This window comes from Pterocles gutturalis, unplaced genomic scaffold, assembly GCF_000699245.1.
Source record: "Pterocles gutturalis isolate BGI_N339 unplaced genomic scaffold, ASM69924v1 scaffold6938, whole genome shotgun sequence".
NCBI classification, from domain to species: Eukaryota; Metazoa; Chordata; class Aves; order Pterocliformes; family Pteroclidae; genus Pterocles; species Pterocles gutturalis.
In genome coordinates, this window is record NW_010120320.1 from 97,751 (window position 1) to 112,650 (window position 14,900).

The following is a 14,900-nucleotide window of genomic DNA, read 5'->3' on the forward strand; positions in this document are numbered from 1 at the left end:
CGCTCTCCCCTGCCTTTCTTTATGCAGCACAAGGCTTTAAATTATATGGAAACTTGCATATAAACCCTTTCTAGCAATCATTCTTTAACAGCACTGTGAACATCAAATTACAAACACCTGTAGCTGCTTGGGTAACTTGTATTTTACCTGACTAAGCTGTCTTAAAGCAGAGGATGCAGTGCAGTAGTTTCCCATTCCTGTTCTAAGTGGTGGTGTTATACCTGGGGTATGAAAAATTAAAGAGGCAGTAATGTAATGACAGTAGAGTGTCAGGGAGGAGGAAGAAGGAAAGATAAGGAAGGGAGTTGGGAGGCATCCAGTTTTTCAAATAAACAACAGGTTTGATTTTCTAACCTTTCCAATACGTAACACCCACTGCTCGGGAAGAATTTTTCTCTCTTTAAGTGTATATCTAATTGGATAAAACAGCCCTGACTGCTCAAATAAGAACAGATTATTAGTCAGGTAACTAACAGTAAAGGACCCAAGTTTTCCTCCCCACTTACCCCAGCACAGCACACTGCACCAAACTATTTTACCATCTATGAAAGTGGAAGAATCTTCCACGTTTGCTCAAGCTTTAAGGCCTCCAGTGAAAGGCAACAAAACACAAATTACTGCTTTCAACCAAAAACCTGGTCGGTGCACTGATGGGGGAGAATGCCTGCTGTTTACATGTCTCATCATCCCACCAGATTCAAGCGGGAGAGGAAACCCAGCATGGGCTTGCAGACACATGCCTTTGAACAAAACAAAGCAGCTCTCGCTTTGATTTCCATTCCACAGCGTGTCTGCATTGTGCTGCTGGAAAAACAACACGTAACAAATCCGAGGCATGATGTGGGATCCAAATGGGAATGCAGAGGGAAACAGGAGGAATTCAGTAAGGCAATGGGCCAAATGAAGGGTTTTGCTAATCAGCAAGACCTATGAATAAGCAGCAGAAGGAAGTACCTTCTCATGTGCAGCATGCAGTGAGACACACTGTTCAGTTAATTATCGTTATGTTTAGGTCAACGTATTGTTCAAAAATAGTAACAATATTTTGCTCTTTTTGCACAGCGTTTGTGGTTGTCTAAAAGCTCCTGAGCAACAGGAATTTCCTTAGCAAAGGCAGCATTTACTTGACTGTGGAAAAATGATTGCCTTTTGAGTCGCAAATTCTTGAGAAATCATCGATTACAAAAACACGGCAGCGAAACAGTGAAGCTAAAGAAATCATAACAATGCAACTCCATTTCTTTGCTAAAATAGCCTTCTTGTAGGAGCCACTGTTTCAGATAACTAACATTGCTTGGAAAAGTATACAAAAAGCAACACATTGCACAGCTCTTGTTCAAAATTGCAAAACAGCGGTGTAAAAAACTACTAGGTAGAGTAGCTAGCCACACTGACCTTCGCATCAACTTGTCAGAGCTGAAAAAATAAAAAAGGCAGCTTCAAATCTCAAGTAACACATACACGCTAATAATATATATTCTATCAGGACATTAATTCTACACAGAAAAAAAATATACTTACACAAAAAGGAAGGCCTGCTATTGAACTAGAGAAATGTGCTGTACATAAGAATTTCCTCACTGCCTTGGGGATAAAGCAAATTATAGCTTATGCATGTTGAGAGTTTGCAGCATTGTATTAAAAATGCTAGCTGCAAGTATAAAGCTTTTTAAATTCTAAGACCCTGCACTTCTATTTTCCTCACCCCAAAATACTTTAAAAGAAAATAACTCTTGAAGCTGAAATTTTTTAAGTGTGTTTTCATTGCAAAGGTAATTTGGGAGTAAGTAGAGAGGAGAGATGGAGGTGGCAATGAACAAAAGAGAGAAAGAGGCGAGTTGCGCAAAAAAAAAAAAAAAAAATCTTTGTTTGGTTTTGTACCACAATTTTATGTACATTGCTGTTAAGTATCTCAGAAATTAGACATCTCCAAAAATGACATTTCTGTGTAAGAGGAATATTATGGCTAATATTGAAAGCAAACATACTCACATCAATAAAATTGTATGTATGTATTTCCTATAGAAATGTAACAGAACAGCAAACAATACTAAACCCCCCTGCAAACAAATTAAATAAATGATTCAAAACTATAGAAACAAGTAGAAAGTACAAGGCCCAACTATGAGATTTTGTTATTATATTCATCCACCCTCCCTCTTTCCTTGGTCAAAAATAAAAGCATTATTCAGTGTGGCTGTATTCAACAGGGCTCCGGTCCTGATCAGAGCTTTTGAGGCAACAGGGAGCCTGACATCTAGGCTTAATAGGGAAATCACTCAGAAGCACATCATCTCACTGTATACAAATAACTGCATCCATTAACGGTTTGTTATCCCAAGTGTTTCGGTGCATAAAGTATCCAAAAGGCAACAACTACACAATTCTGAGTGTTCCTTATTTCAGAGACCTGTAGGTATTGAAAAGATGTTAGGACACAGAAAATCACACACACAGGCTTAAAGTTACTGCGTATATACAATGTTCAGTTTTCTTCAGTGTAGACTGCTAAACAGGTTTCTGCAAATTGAATTAGAATCAGACACTTTACTTTTTTTTTTTCTAGATTACGTCTAATAACCTGAAAAAAAATTAAAAGATTTTTTAAAATTTAATGTAATGGTTTGAGTGCACAAACTAGGAAAATAAAGAAAGAAATGGGTCTTGAAATAATCTTGTAAAGAACAATCTCTGCTGCTACCAAGTTTTTTTTAACCATGCTCATTTCCAATAATGTAGTTAATAGGACTACAACGAATTAAACAACTACCATCTGATTGGGTGAATTCTTTGAGCAAATTACAAAACTAGCTAAAAGATAAAACTCACAAAAATAGATTCACAGTAGCCCTCCTAATTTTATAGTGAAATATCTAATGCAGTCTATTTATTCATTTGATTCAATCTGTTTGTCAGGTGTCTATTTAAACACCAGTATGCCTTTATTATTGCCTTGCCCTATCAAAATCTGAACATTAATCTCTACTTCCTTTTAAATTATTTTTATGGTCACATTCAGTTTATATTCAGACTATATATTTCACACATGCATATACCATCTAGTCTACTTAGACAGAATATAATTTACAGATATATGTGAGCCTAAACCTTTTTTCTTATTAAAACAATTTAAGTGAGCAAACTGATGTCAGAAACAGAGTTTTAAGGTAACTGGAAAAAAAAATATTCTGGTTTTGCTCTGGTCAGTTTTATCTTTGATTTCCTCACAGTTCTCATGCATTTGTTTCAGTACCAAAATAAGTAAATAAAAAATTTAGAATAAGTCACATTCAAGTATTAACACTTTCTGCACTTCTTTTGCCCTGCTTTACTCGCTTGTGAGAGAATGTGCCAGTAGAAACCTCTGATTTAGCTTAGTGTTTGTTTATTTATAATACAATCAGAAGCTTCTTCAAACAACCTTTACAGTATGATATTTCCTTGACAGGGCACTAACAATGTTGTCAAAAAGCCAGTCAGATACAGTGTCCTGTGCCTTAGCTGTGAAAAATCTAACTGTGAAACCTAGAATGGATATTTCATTGAAGAACTGGTATCTCTCAGTCATTACAAAAAAAAAAAAAAGTGTGAAAGTACATAGGAAAAAAAACATCATGGTAGTAGCAGGATACATGCTGTGTATGGTGTATAAAGCACACAGAGGTACACCATGTTCAATCCCTTAATCATGGATCGGAAAGATGTTATTTGGACACTTCATACTCAAATACTCATTCTATTTCCTAAATTATGCCATTTTTATAGAATACGGACAATCAGACGACTAACTCTACCATTGTATTAGTGCTACTTACACAAAATCTTTGCACTAAAATGCTATAAATGGCATGAAGGAACATTAAACCTATTCAGTTACAATATCAATCTCAAAATAACACTTCAAAGTTGATTTAATGTACTCTGTAAAATCAAAATAACATAACATTACATAAAACTAAAGCAAACTAAAGCAAAAGCTTAAACCTCTAGGAGAGCTGGAAAGGTGGTTTTTCTAATGTGTTTTAAAACTATATCAATCCAGTGGAACAGCACATGAAAACCTAAATATTAAAATAGATGAGTTTTGCCCAATACATATCTGCAGAAAAGCCCCACATCATTCCAGAGTCTCCAGAGACAGAAAGGCAACAACCTGGGGCTGTTAGATGGCATGGAAGAACAAACAGGCCCTACCAAACAGTGCCAGTCTCTCCCACAGATGTGTCATCTTAATGGCAGGTCAACAGTGGTGAGAGTTTTTACAATCCAATACCTCTTTCGTAGGCCTGCATCCTCTTCAGATGCTCCATCTCCTTACGGGAGGATTGGAAAAATAACTGAAGCTGATGAGCTGATCCATACAGAAGCTGCACAACCTACTGATAATGGCAAAGGAACCTAAGTCAGGAAAATATCCATCCTAATTCTGCTGTTTGTTCTGTGAGCTTGGACAAAATAACCACTCTCTCCATTGCTTGTCGTTTATAAAATGGGGAGAACAAGAAAGGTTAGCATCTGATCTCATTCTTTTGATGTGCCTTTCTATATAAGGATAAGGAAAGTTTTAATGGACAGGCTAGTTTGTTATATTTTTTTTTCCCCCAACAGAGTTGGGAGAATTTCAGTGGTATACTTCTGAAAATATTCTTATTATGTATTTCCTGGAAGAGCCAAGATGGGGAACAGGCACCTAAGTCTCTTCTTGCCCACAGAAAATGTATGTAGAGTTACAGCCAAATTAAGCTGCATTTTTGCTTCAAAGTAATAAGCCTTACCTCACACTTAAAACTTCTTCAAGGGAGTCTTCACTGTGAACAACTTGTAGAATAAAAATTGTGCTTTCCATTAGAGAGCATACTTCTCAACTTCTACTTTAAAAATCACATAGGATAACAACTCTAAGGTAATTAAGTCTGGCAGCTCATAATTGAATTGCTAGAAGACAAAATGTCACAGCTCCTCAAAACTGTAATTTCAGCCTATTTTAACGTAACAAACATACCTGAGGCATAAGCTATACTAGAAAGTTCAGTAGGTTACACTTTTAATTTTTTAAACCAATATGCTCTATTGATAAGAATTTGAATGCAAATCTGGCTATAACCTGAACAAAGACGCTTTATGCTGAAGCATTTACATCCCTACCTACGGAAGTAGCTGTGGCAGCACAAACACTCCCACGCCAATATAAACGCATACAGATTCCCCGCAGCATGCTGCTTTAACTAGACTCCAATTGAGTTAAGTGCTTAGATTTGCTAGGCTTAGCGACACCAATATTTTCCTTCATGGTAGCTGATCCATCATAGCTGTCGATGTGCATGCTCGTAGCCCGTGGCAAAGGCAGGATAATTTGAGTTGTTTTGCCCTGCTTCATTGAAAACTAAGATGACTGAAATTACTTTGAATTTGCTTCAGGCAAAGCTCGCACACACGGACAGCTATAATGGATCAACTGACGTGCAGTAAAAGATTGGTGGGGCTAAATCCAGTGCTGAAATAGAGCACAAGTCCTTTTTTTTAATCCCCTTGGCACTTAACACAACAAGGGCTAAACCTAACTTGAGCCTTTGAGAGCTACAACACATGAGTGACCAGACAGGTGAAAAACAACTAAAAAGCTCCTACATGTCTTGCAGTCTCTTCAAGAGCAATGTTAACCACAGAATAACTTGAAGACAGAGATGAAAATGTGTGCAGAGTTACTCAGTTTTCTCTCCTAACTACTCCACATTTGCCAGCTTTTCTTATTCTCCCCTTTTTCCTTCACCACCCTGTCCTTTCTTTACCTGCTCCTGCCCCAACCTGCTCCAGCTGTAATTCCCTGCTCTAGCAGGCTCAGCGAGCCTTTTCAGAAATGGTAAGTCTTCAAGATACGTCCATCAATGGTACCTGCAGCACCTGCATACTTCACATTTGTGCACCGAATTATGGTGTTATTTATCTTTCCTATCTGCATTAAGCGAAACCAAGGTTAATACTATCTCACGTAGCAGCACTGACACTAACCCCTTTGCTTACCGTTTCTCATTTTTCCATCAATTTATCTGAGGGTGCTCAAATTAAATCCAAACTTTAATTTATTTTTCATGTCGATGTTGAGACTCTTTTGACCACTAGAATCCAAATATTACTGCAAGCTCACCCAACGCATGCAAATTGTCCATCATTAAAACGCATCTCTATTTCCGTTGAAGTCTTACTGGTTCATATCACAACAAGACTTTTACAAATGAAAAAAATTAAAAAGATGCAACTAACTTCTAGTCATTATCTGGTCATCTGACATTACTATGTATGTTCCTCGGTACCTACTTGAACAGTATGTATTCCATAGCACACGTTGAACACAACTGCATCATAATCTTTATCACTTCCAATGCTACTCCTTATTAACGGAGAATAGGCAAGAATATAAATTGTACATATCTGCTAGAAGTACCGTAGAGAAGTCCTATCTTGTCAGACTACGCAGGAAACTGTCAATGCCATTAAAAATTCTCCTTGAAAACTGACACTGCAGAATGTGTCAGTACTTTCTGATGATGTCAGATGAGAAACTGCAGGAACAGCAAAGAACAGAGTAGTGCTCCCCTGAGACACCAACTTTGGCAAGTTGTACTGAAATGCTGCAAGAATGTTTCTGAAATTGAGATAACTGAAAAGTAATACCTCTTTCTGAAAACTTTACTGCACACAATTTATCAAGCCAACCCTACAGTTCCAGGAAGAAAGGACCATCTGTTTTCCTTTGTGCTTCTTTTTTTTAAGGCTCCTCTTTAATCAATTTAAAGTTTTTTCATACACTGGAATGCAAAGAATTAATAATTTAAGAACTAGATAAATGACTCAAGGCATCTCCTTGAAATGCTGACTCCTCTCATTTTAATTATAATTAACTAGAAAATAACCGCCTACTTGTAATACAGACTCATTAAATCTGATACCTTTACACTTTTAACCTACAAGGGGGGTGACAAGGACTCTGGATCTATTTCCATTCCAAGCTTTGACGTTCACCTACCGTATATACCACTTGGATGAGTATAATCTCTCATAGACTTTTTTAACACTCCAAATGGAAAATACTTATGACAAAAAAAGTACTACACTTAACACTTGCAAGGTTTTCAGAAACATGGAAATGAAAGGGTTGCATTATAAATCTTACCTTACACACAATCTTATACTAAATGCTTGTTAAAAAAAAAGCCTTCGAAAGATCAGAAAGATCTGTGCTGAAAACAATACAGTATATTCATTCAAATTTTTCTGAAACTCAAAGCAAAACTACCATTAGGCAAAGATTTATTATAAGCTACATTTAGCCAATATATCAATACTTCCATAATCCTATACTTTTGACTATATACAACTAATTCATATAAATATATTAAAAGATGAAGCTGAAAGACATGATGTAAGTACCTGGTTTCATTTCCACAAATACTATACCTTAAATGATCAACATCTAAATATCAATTATAGATGCAGCGCACTGAAACTGTCCAGTTGATTTCCAAGTTACCTTCTCACTTTTACAAGCTCACAAAATAAACAAAACTTTTAGGTAAAAACCACAGGGCACAATTTAAAAAACAAAAGCAAAATCTGACAAACACCTATTAAAGGTCTATCACATAACACAGCAGGGCCATTAGAGATAAGTAGGAGAAATTCTACTCTCACTGATGAGATTCAGGGTTGCCCTCTTTAGACACGATTCTCTACTATATCACTGCCCCACACAACTTCATACGGATTCATCTGCTTCCATCAATCTTCATTTAATCTGCGAGTCTCACCTTCCAACTGTCCCCTAATTACATGGCTATAGAGAATATTTTTACAAGAATCTGCCACCCAAACCACAGCCGGACTGAACCAAGTGACATTTACTTCTAAGGCCTCTTTTTAGATATGCTATGGTGGAACAGAAGCTGATCATTCACAATTTTAGGCCATCAAATTATGGCTTGAGTGAGAGATGTAGTTTAGCTGAATTCCTCTCCTGTGATTAATAACACCATAACAGTTTACTAAAAAATAAGCTATAATTCATAACATTGCAACCAAAGCACTTAAAGCCCATATACTGTGGAGGATCTGGCATGTTAACAGTAGTTCATAACACTACAGATCCAGGCACCCACTCTACTTTACTGCCTGAAATTGCCATCCTGTACTGCAAACAGCAGGTGTAAATGTCCGCCTGTGCCACCTCTACCATCACAGCCCACAAAGTGGGGTACAAGCCCAGAATTTCATTAGCAGCTTAAGCTACTATGCCAAATTATGGTAAAAGAAGGCATCATGGTCTGCTAACATTGACCTGCTCCATCTATCTGAGCCTACTCATCAAATCTATTAGATGTGTTCAGTTCATGCGCAGAATTGTAAAAAACAAAAAAACCAAACCAAACAAAAAAAAAACCCCAAACCAAAAACAAACAAACAAAAAAGCAAAACCAAAAACCCCCTCTAAACAACTCCTAACACCCTTTCAGGAACCAAATTTTGCAAGGCATAACATGGCAGCCAAACTCCAGGAGCTGATCTTCCAATTTATTAAAGACATTAACAAGCATACATACAGATGGTTTGTTAGAAACAAAATATATGCCACTTTTGAAGAGAGAAACCTATGAATCTTCCAGATCATACTCCTGATTTCATCTTTCATAATTGCTTTAACAAGTTGCATACACAGCTGTTTCTAAGATTTCAAAACATCTCTGATGTATTATGGAGATAAAAAATTTATCTAAATACATATTTTCTCATTTCCTGTAACATTAAAAGAGATGTCTTTTGTCAAGTAAAATTGACATTTATGTTTGACTGTTACGGAAAAAAGTATGTTACCTAGTTGCAGCTCTTACTTAAGATGACTAAAGACTCAGCAAGTGAATGCAATAACACCGCAACAGTATGAGAGATCCTCAGAATGGAATCCTGCCAAAACTATCTGTTCAGATAAATGGCCTGACAAAAGGGAGCCATAAATAAGGTTACTCTTTCAACAACACAAAGTTGACGCACATCCCTCCCAAGCTAGTTTTGTATAAAACAGCAAATAAATCCAAGAGACAAATAAAATGCGGAGAGATGCTTTTATTTCAGATACGTCTGCCTATTTATTCACAAACCATTTGTGCAACAATTTTTGGCATATCTGAAATGATTTCCCTAAGTATGCGCAACTCGGATCTGTTTCCAGCCTACACCACTATAAATACCAATTGTTTTTCATATCCTGTACAGCATATTTTGTGTAACCAGGTTCAATTTTAAAGTACAGTTATTAAAATGACCCATCAACTTTGCCACTGCCTACAGGGCTTTTTTTTTTAATCTTCTCAATAGTATAAACTGGATAATGAAGAAAGAAGCTTGATGAGAGCATCTGCAATTTGGGTTGAAATAGCACCAAAAACAAAGTGTTGAAAGAGCCTTCGAAAAGACTCAAAAATCTTTTTTAATAATTTTGAAAAAATGCTTTCAGTATGTAAAGTAGAAACATTTTTACCTATAAGCAACAGCAGCACACGTAGTATCTTTAAAAAGAAATGCGTAAGCATGTAGTCCAGGCATCCTCTGGGATATTTATGGTTTAATCACTAAAATATGCCACATATTTTACACAGGTATCTTTCAAAATAATGAAACAGAATCTAAACCTAGGTCATTAAACAGAGTATGAACAGTGCTGCGCAAAATTTAAACCAATTTCCTTTCAAATTAAAGGGTTTAGTGACCTACCAAATCCCGGAATGCTTTTGAGACTGGATTTAAGACAGATTTTTTCAAGTCTGAGGTAGCTGTATCGCAGGAGGCAGTTCCACAGGAACATCCAATCCATTCGTGTGCGATGGTTCATGATAATGACACTCCTTTCTCCAGGAACAAATCCGTCACCAGTGACAACCACCTTGGCACCAAACACCATTTCCAGCAAGGCCTAGAAATAATATCTCAATATTATGCCTTTACTGACAGGAGAAAAAGCATCAGCCCCTTAGCAATTAAAAATTATTTTAATTATATCACTTCACTTAATCACCCACATTGTCACTGGTAAACAAACTTCTGACTGTTTTCTAATACAGCTGTCAGCACAGTAACAGTCAGCTGTTCAACGTTAAAGGAAACAACAATTAAATAGCACTTCTTAAAAAGCACTCTTTAACAACCCATGTCCAACATTAAATTTACTTTTCCCAGAATATTATAATGTAAGAATAAAAGGGAATCAGTATGGATTATAAATTGGTAGATAATCTAAGGAGAGACTGGCTGCACAAGCAATCTGTTGTTCAATACTGTCAGGGCAGGGAAAGCATCAGCAGCTGCCTTGCTTTCTGCTTGGGTCCAAATGGTCAGTATGTTTGTGCTTGACTTCCATGGGCAAAAATGGCTAGAACCTAACAACAGAAAAAGCAGCTGACAGAGAGAGAAATCACACACAAGTGCTAGAAGTTCACACGTGAATAAAAAACATTTCTGGCTTTACCTGCTAGATATGGCTCTGAAGGGTCACGTTATAAATCATAGGTTGGTGGTTTATCAGAAGGAAAAAGAAGACAAGAGCTATACAGTAAGTTTAAGAGCACCTGGTTTCATAACCTGAACAGGTGGACAATAAACGTATAACTAGACTAGCTGGATACAACATCCGAGCCCAATGGCAGGCTCTGGTCAGGTTCACACCACATCCAAGTTGCCCACTGAAAATGGTTTCTGACCCATGACCATTCCCAAATCATGCAGGGAAGTGTATGGAGGAGTGCTGGTTGCTTACAGCAAAAGACCAGGACTAGGCAAAGAATTCTAGTGCCTTGCAACCTTTTAATGACTAGTGGAAACACAGTGGAAAGGTACAAAATCCCAAGAAACAGAGGCAGACAACGGGTATTACCCAGAGGTATGACTTGAGGCCTTAGGGTCAGGGCCACTGTCAGGATCCTGTCCAACCCAGCTAGCACAGAAGAAGAAACCACCAAAACATGACTGGACATCTAGAAGAATGAACTTAACATTTGGTCTTAACATTAAAAAAAAAAAAAAAAAAGGAAGCACTTCAAATTACCTCCTTACCTTCTCTTCCCCATTCTTCCTCCAGAAAAATATAGAAAAAGAGCAAAGTCTGGGGATTTAAACAGAGCTCTAGGAAGTACAACAACTTTCTGTTCATATTTCTGCCACCTCTGTGCCACAGAATCTCAAAGAATACAAATTACTCAGTTTAAGTCCCACATAAAACTGGAACAACATTCTCACAATCGCAAATGGCTTGAGATCTCAGAATGAAAAGCATTATATGTGCCAAATATTAAAATATTCAATAACTCTGCTCACTATAATTGTGGCAAAGGTGTTGCTATCAACAGTAACTATGGACCACTGCAAAAGCAGAACAGGCCGTATAGCCCAAAATGGCAAACAGTTATCTTCTTTTCAGGAAAGAGAGAAACAGCCTTTTTTTTTAATAGTTTAATAAGAATTTTATTACATACTTAACATCTAGTTAAGTATAATAATGAACAGTTGTCCCGTTCTACATACCTTAATGGTAGTATAAACCAAACTGAACTGACACAGCTAAGACCCACCTCACTGCCCCATCCTGCTGACTCTGCTAGAAAGGAAACAATATGTGGCAGAGGAGTGAGGAACATGGAAGTTTCATACATAACAGAGGTCAGGGTCAGAGCTTCCCTGTCAGAGTCCAACTGGTCCAACATTAAGTTTACTGTTTGGAGACAAAAACCCAAGTACCTGCTTCTCCTCACTGAGAACAGGATAAGTGTAAGGACAGAAAACTACTGCAGACAAGGTCTGAGCCTCAGAAAGACTGGGTGCACAATCTTTTTGAGATCCCTTTCCTGAACCTGAATCCCCAAGATTCTTACAAGACAGAATCAATTCACAAAAGATATTCAAATTACTTTGATTTAGGTCTAGTGTGGGCTGAAATCAAACTTCTAGGCTGCAAAGTTATCACAAACTAGTTGTAATAATCCAGAATTACAAAGCCCAGGGAGCCAATCAAATAAAAGACCAGTATTTGATTTTGAGGAGTTTGCAATTTTAGAAAAACTGGGAGACAAACAGAGAAAGGGTCAATTTTGTGACATTATCTGTACTCAGCCAAATTTCAACATTATAACAAATAACAATCCCTCTATTTCCCTTACTGGTATTATTTTTTCCCTCCCAACTTCATCACATTTAGTAATGATGAAAAGAACAAAGTTTTAGAACGTGAAACAGCTCACACCCCTTCAAAACAGGCAAGGCAGAAACAGAGAAAGCAGAAATTATTTGATATGTAACAAAGATAAATCTTCCTTTATGCCATAAGATACATATTTCTGCACACCTTCAGAAAAAGTTAAATCTTTAAAGGCCTAAAGGAACAAAGTCCCTTGTTTTTTAGAGAACGGATGAAGAGACAGATCCCATTCATAACGCCTTTCCTCAGGAACAATTCAGGGAAGAGCTTTGTTATTGATTTCCAGACTCCTACAGCTATAAAATTGATGCATTATAAGTGAGAAAGACTTCATTTCTAGGGGAAGTTCTTCTTTTTCACCTGAAATCATTTCTCTCTAATTCAACTACAAGGACTAAACTCTAAGAGGATTAAGTACAAGAACAGGGAAGATCAGCAACAATCTACAAGGCAATGAATAACTTTCCTAATTAGATAGATGGAGGACAGTTGAAAGGAAGATTTTATAAGACCACTCATTTAGGACGTTTGTCATTTAAAAAAATCCTCCTGCTTACCAGTGTTTCACCTACTCTTCTCTGATCAGCATCTAACTGACACTGGATGGAGATGTCACAAAAAGGCCTTTTCAAGAGCACAATTAAGATATGGCATTAGCTTACACATAAATGAAACTATTGAAGAAGTGGGGGACTGTAGACAGGCACACAATCTGCAACACAGAGATAAAATCTAAGTCTCCAAAGGTAGTAAGTGTGTTAAGGCCTGTTTTGACAAAAGCATAAAAACTTTAAAAACATAAAATAAAAACAAAAGCATTAGTGAGCAAATTCAACCATGGGCTTATGAACAGTTGCCCAGAACTTGGCTCAAATTGTAACTTACCACTGGGAGTGTGAGCCAAGTAGCCACAACACAATCGGTGATCCAGCGATACCAGGCTGGTGAGATAAACATCAAAGGTAGAAAAGGACCGAGCATGAATATACTTCCGAAAAAACTTCCCAAGAATAGTGCAAGTACAAAGTATATCCCTTTCCATGACACCATGGCTCTGAAAAAGAAAGTTGGCATTATTAGAGAGTTAGAGAGATAAACTGAAAGTAATTACAGAACTTTTCACGTCCATAAGTACAGTCTGAGGTAATAGTCCTCCTTTTTTTTCCATGGCTAACAACACATGATGACAGTAAATGCAAGCAAAATATTCTATCTCACAAGCAGCAGTAAGAGAAGGACTTTATAGTGATTTGTAAGGAGCATTGGGATGCTTAAAGGGGTCATAAAAGTATCAGCTACATCATAATTTCCTCCACTTATTACAATATGTAGTTCCACTCTAAAATCTTCAGCAAGCTATTTTTATTATCCAAAGGTACAATACGGCTATATAAAAGAACACCTGACATACTAAAATTTTCAGCCATTATTTTTGTCCCTGGCAAAGCACTAACGTTGGGATTTTCTGCAGACGGGGAACTTTGCTTTTCCTTTTCTCCATTTTGTTTCTCCTTGCTAAACACAGCATTGCAGAAACTCATCTTCCCCACCTGACAAGGGTCTACATGTGACCTCCTTCAGAAACCTCTCAAACCTTGCAAGATTGATCAGCCATTTCAAACACCAGTTCCCTTTTCATCACAACAACAGGGCTGGCAAGTGGCTGCTGAAACCTCCCAACTCACCCTGGCTTAGAGACTTTGTGATTTTTTTTGAAGTCTGCTGTACTTCAGCTGTCCTTATCGGTTATTTTCCAACTTATTCCACGAAAAGCCAATAGTCTTTGGTTTTTTTAGACAGTAGTCTAGACTTGAAATATTTCAGTGTCTGTGCTATCAGCTAGATTCCCTTATTATAAATTGAAATGTACAATGCACGGAGCTTCTTTAATGCATTAGGGCAGAACACTCAGCAATCCTCCAAGCATTTGTAATTGCTAGAAGCTCTCACAATTTAGCAACTACTACCAGCTATGACAAAGCAAATGTGGAAATACCAATTCTCTAAATTAGGGCCTAAAAATAGACTGTTTTCATCTATTTAGAACTCAACAAATTGTTTATAAAATCAAAGGTTAAATAGAAGTCACTTTTCAGTTGCTTTACTGAATTCTTTTTTGGACAGGCTATTTTAGAAACTATAAGAGGCCAGATAGACAGGATTTCAGGACAAGAAAAACAGGAAGCTGGTGTTGTTAATTTTAAAATGAGCAACGGAAAAGTAACCATTAACCCTTGTGTCCTGTAATATACATGACATGTAATATACATCTCAAGCCTGTTTTGGACAAAGTGCACATCAAAGTATTCAAAAGTCAAGAAATGGCAACGCTAGTGTTGCTAGCACATGAATTTGCTTCTCCTACTTCATGTTGATAAGTAAGAAGATACTTGTAGGTTTAAGCAATTTCCTAAACTGTACATATTTGGAAGAAGGCCAAGAGAAGAGACTATGCAAATTTGTTAATGTAAGAAAGATACAGGAAGCCCGACTTCTGCAGCACAACAAAAAAGGTAACACTAAATACAAATGTTTGCTGACAGCTATATCAGAAAGATTTTCCCATGATGCAATTTGAATCCAAGCAAATACACATTATTTACACCCTGGAGTACAGACCCTTCTCTTTCCTGCCAAAACCAGGAACTAAATAACCAGCTGGCCA

At 37.1% G+C, this 14,900-nt stretch overlaps 1 protein-coding gene across 1 annotated transcript in view; it reads right to left on the bottom strand.

The window, feature by feature from the left end:
• LCLAT1 (lysocardiolipin acyltransferase 1) overlaps positions 1-13,285 on the bottom strand; it is a 73,140-nt gene extending 59,855 nt beyond the window's left edge. Inside the window, exons 1-2 of the mRNA XM_010076858.1 lie at positions 13,121-13,285; positions 9,763-9,961 (exon numbers count right to left, since the gene is read on the bottom strand). Coding sequence (XP_010075160.1) covers positions 9,763-9,961; positions 13,121-13,285 — 364 coding nt within the window. The remainder of the gene's footprint in view (positions 1-9,762; positions 9,962-13,120) is intronic.
• Positions 13,286-14,900: the final 1,615 nt, after the last annotated feature.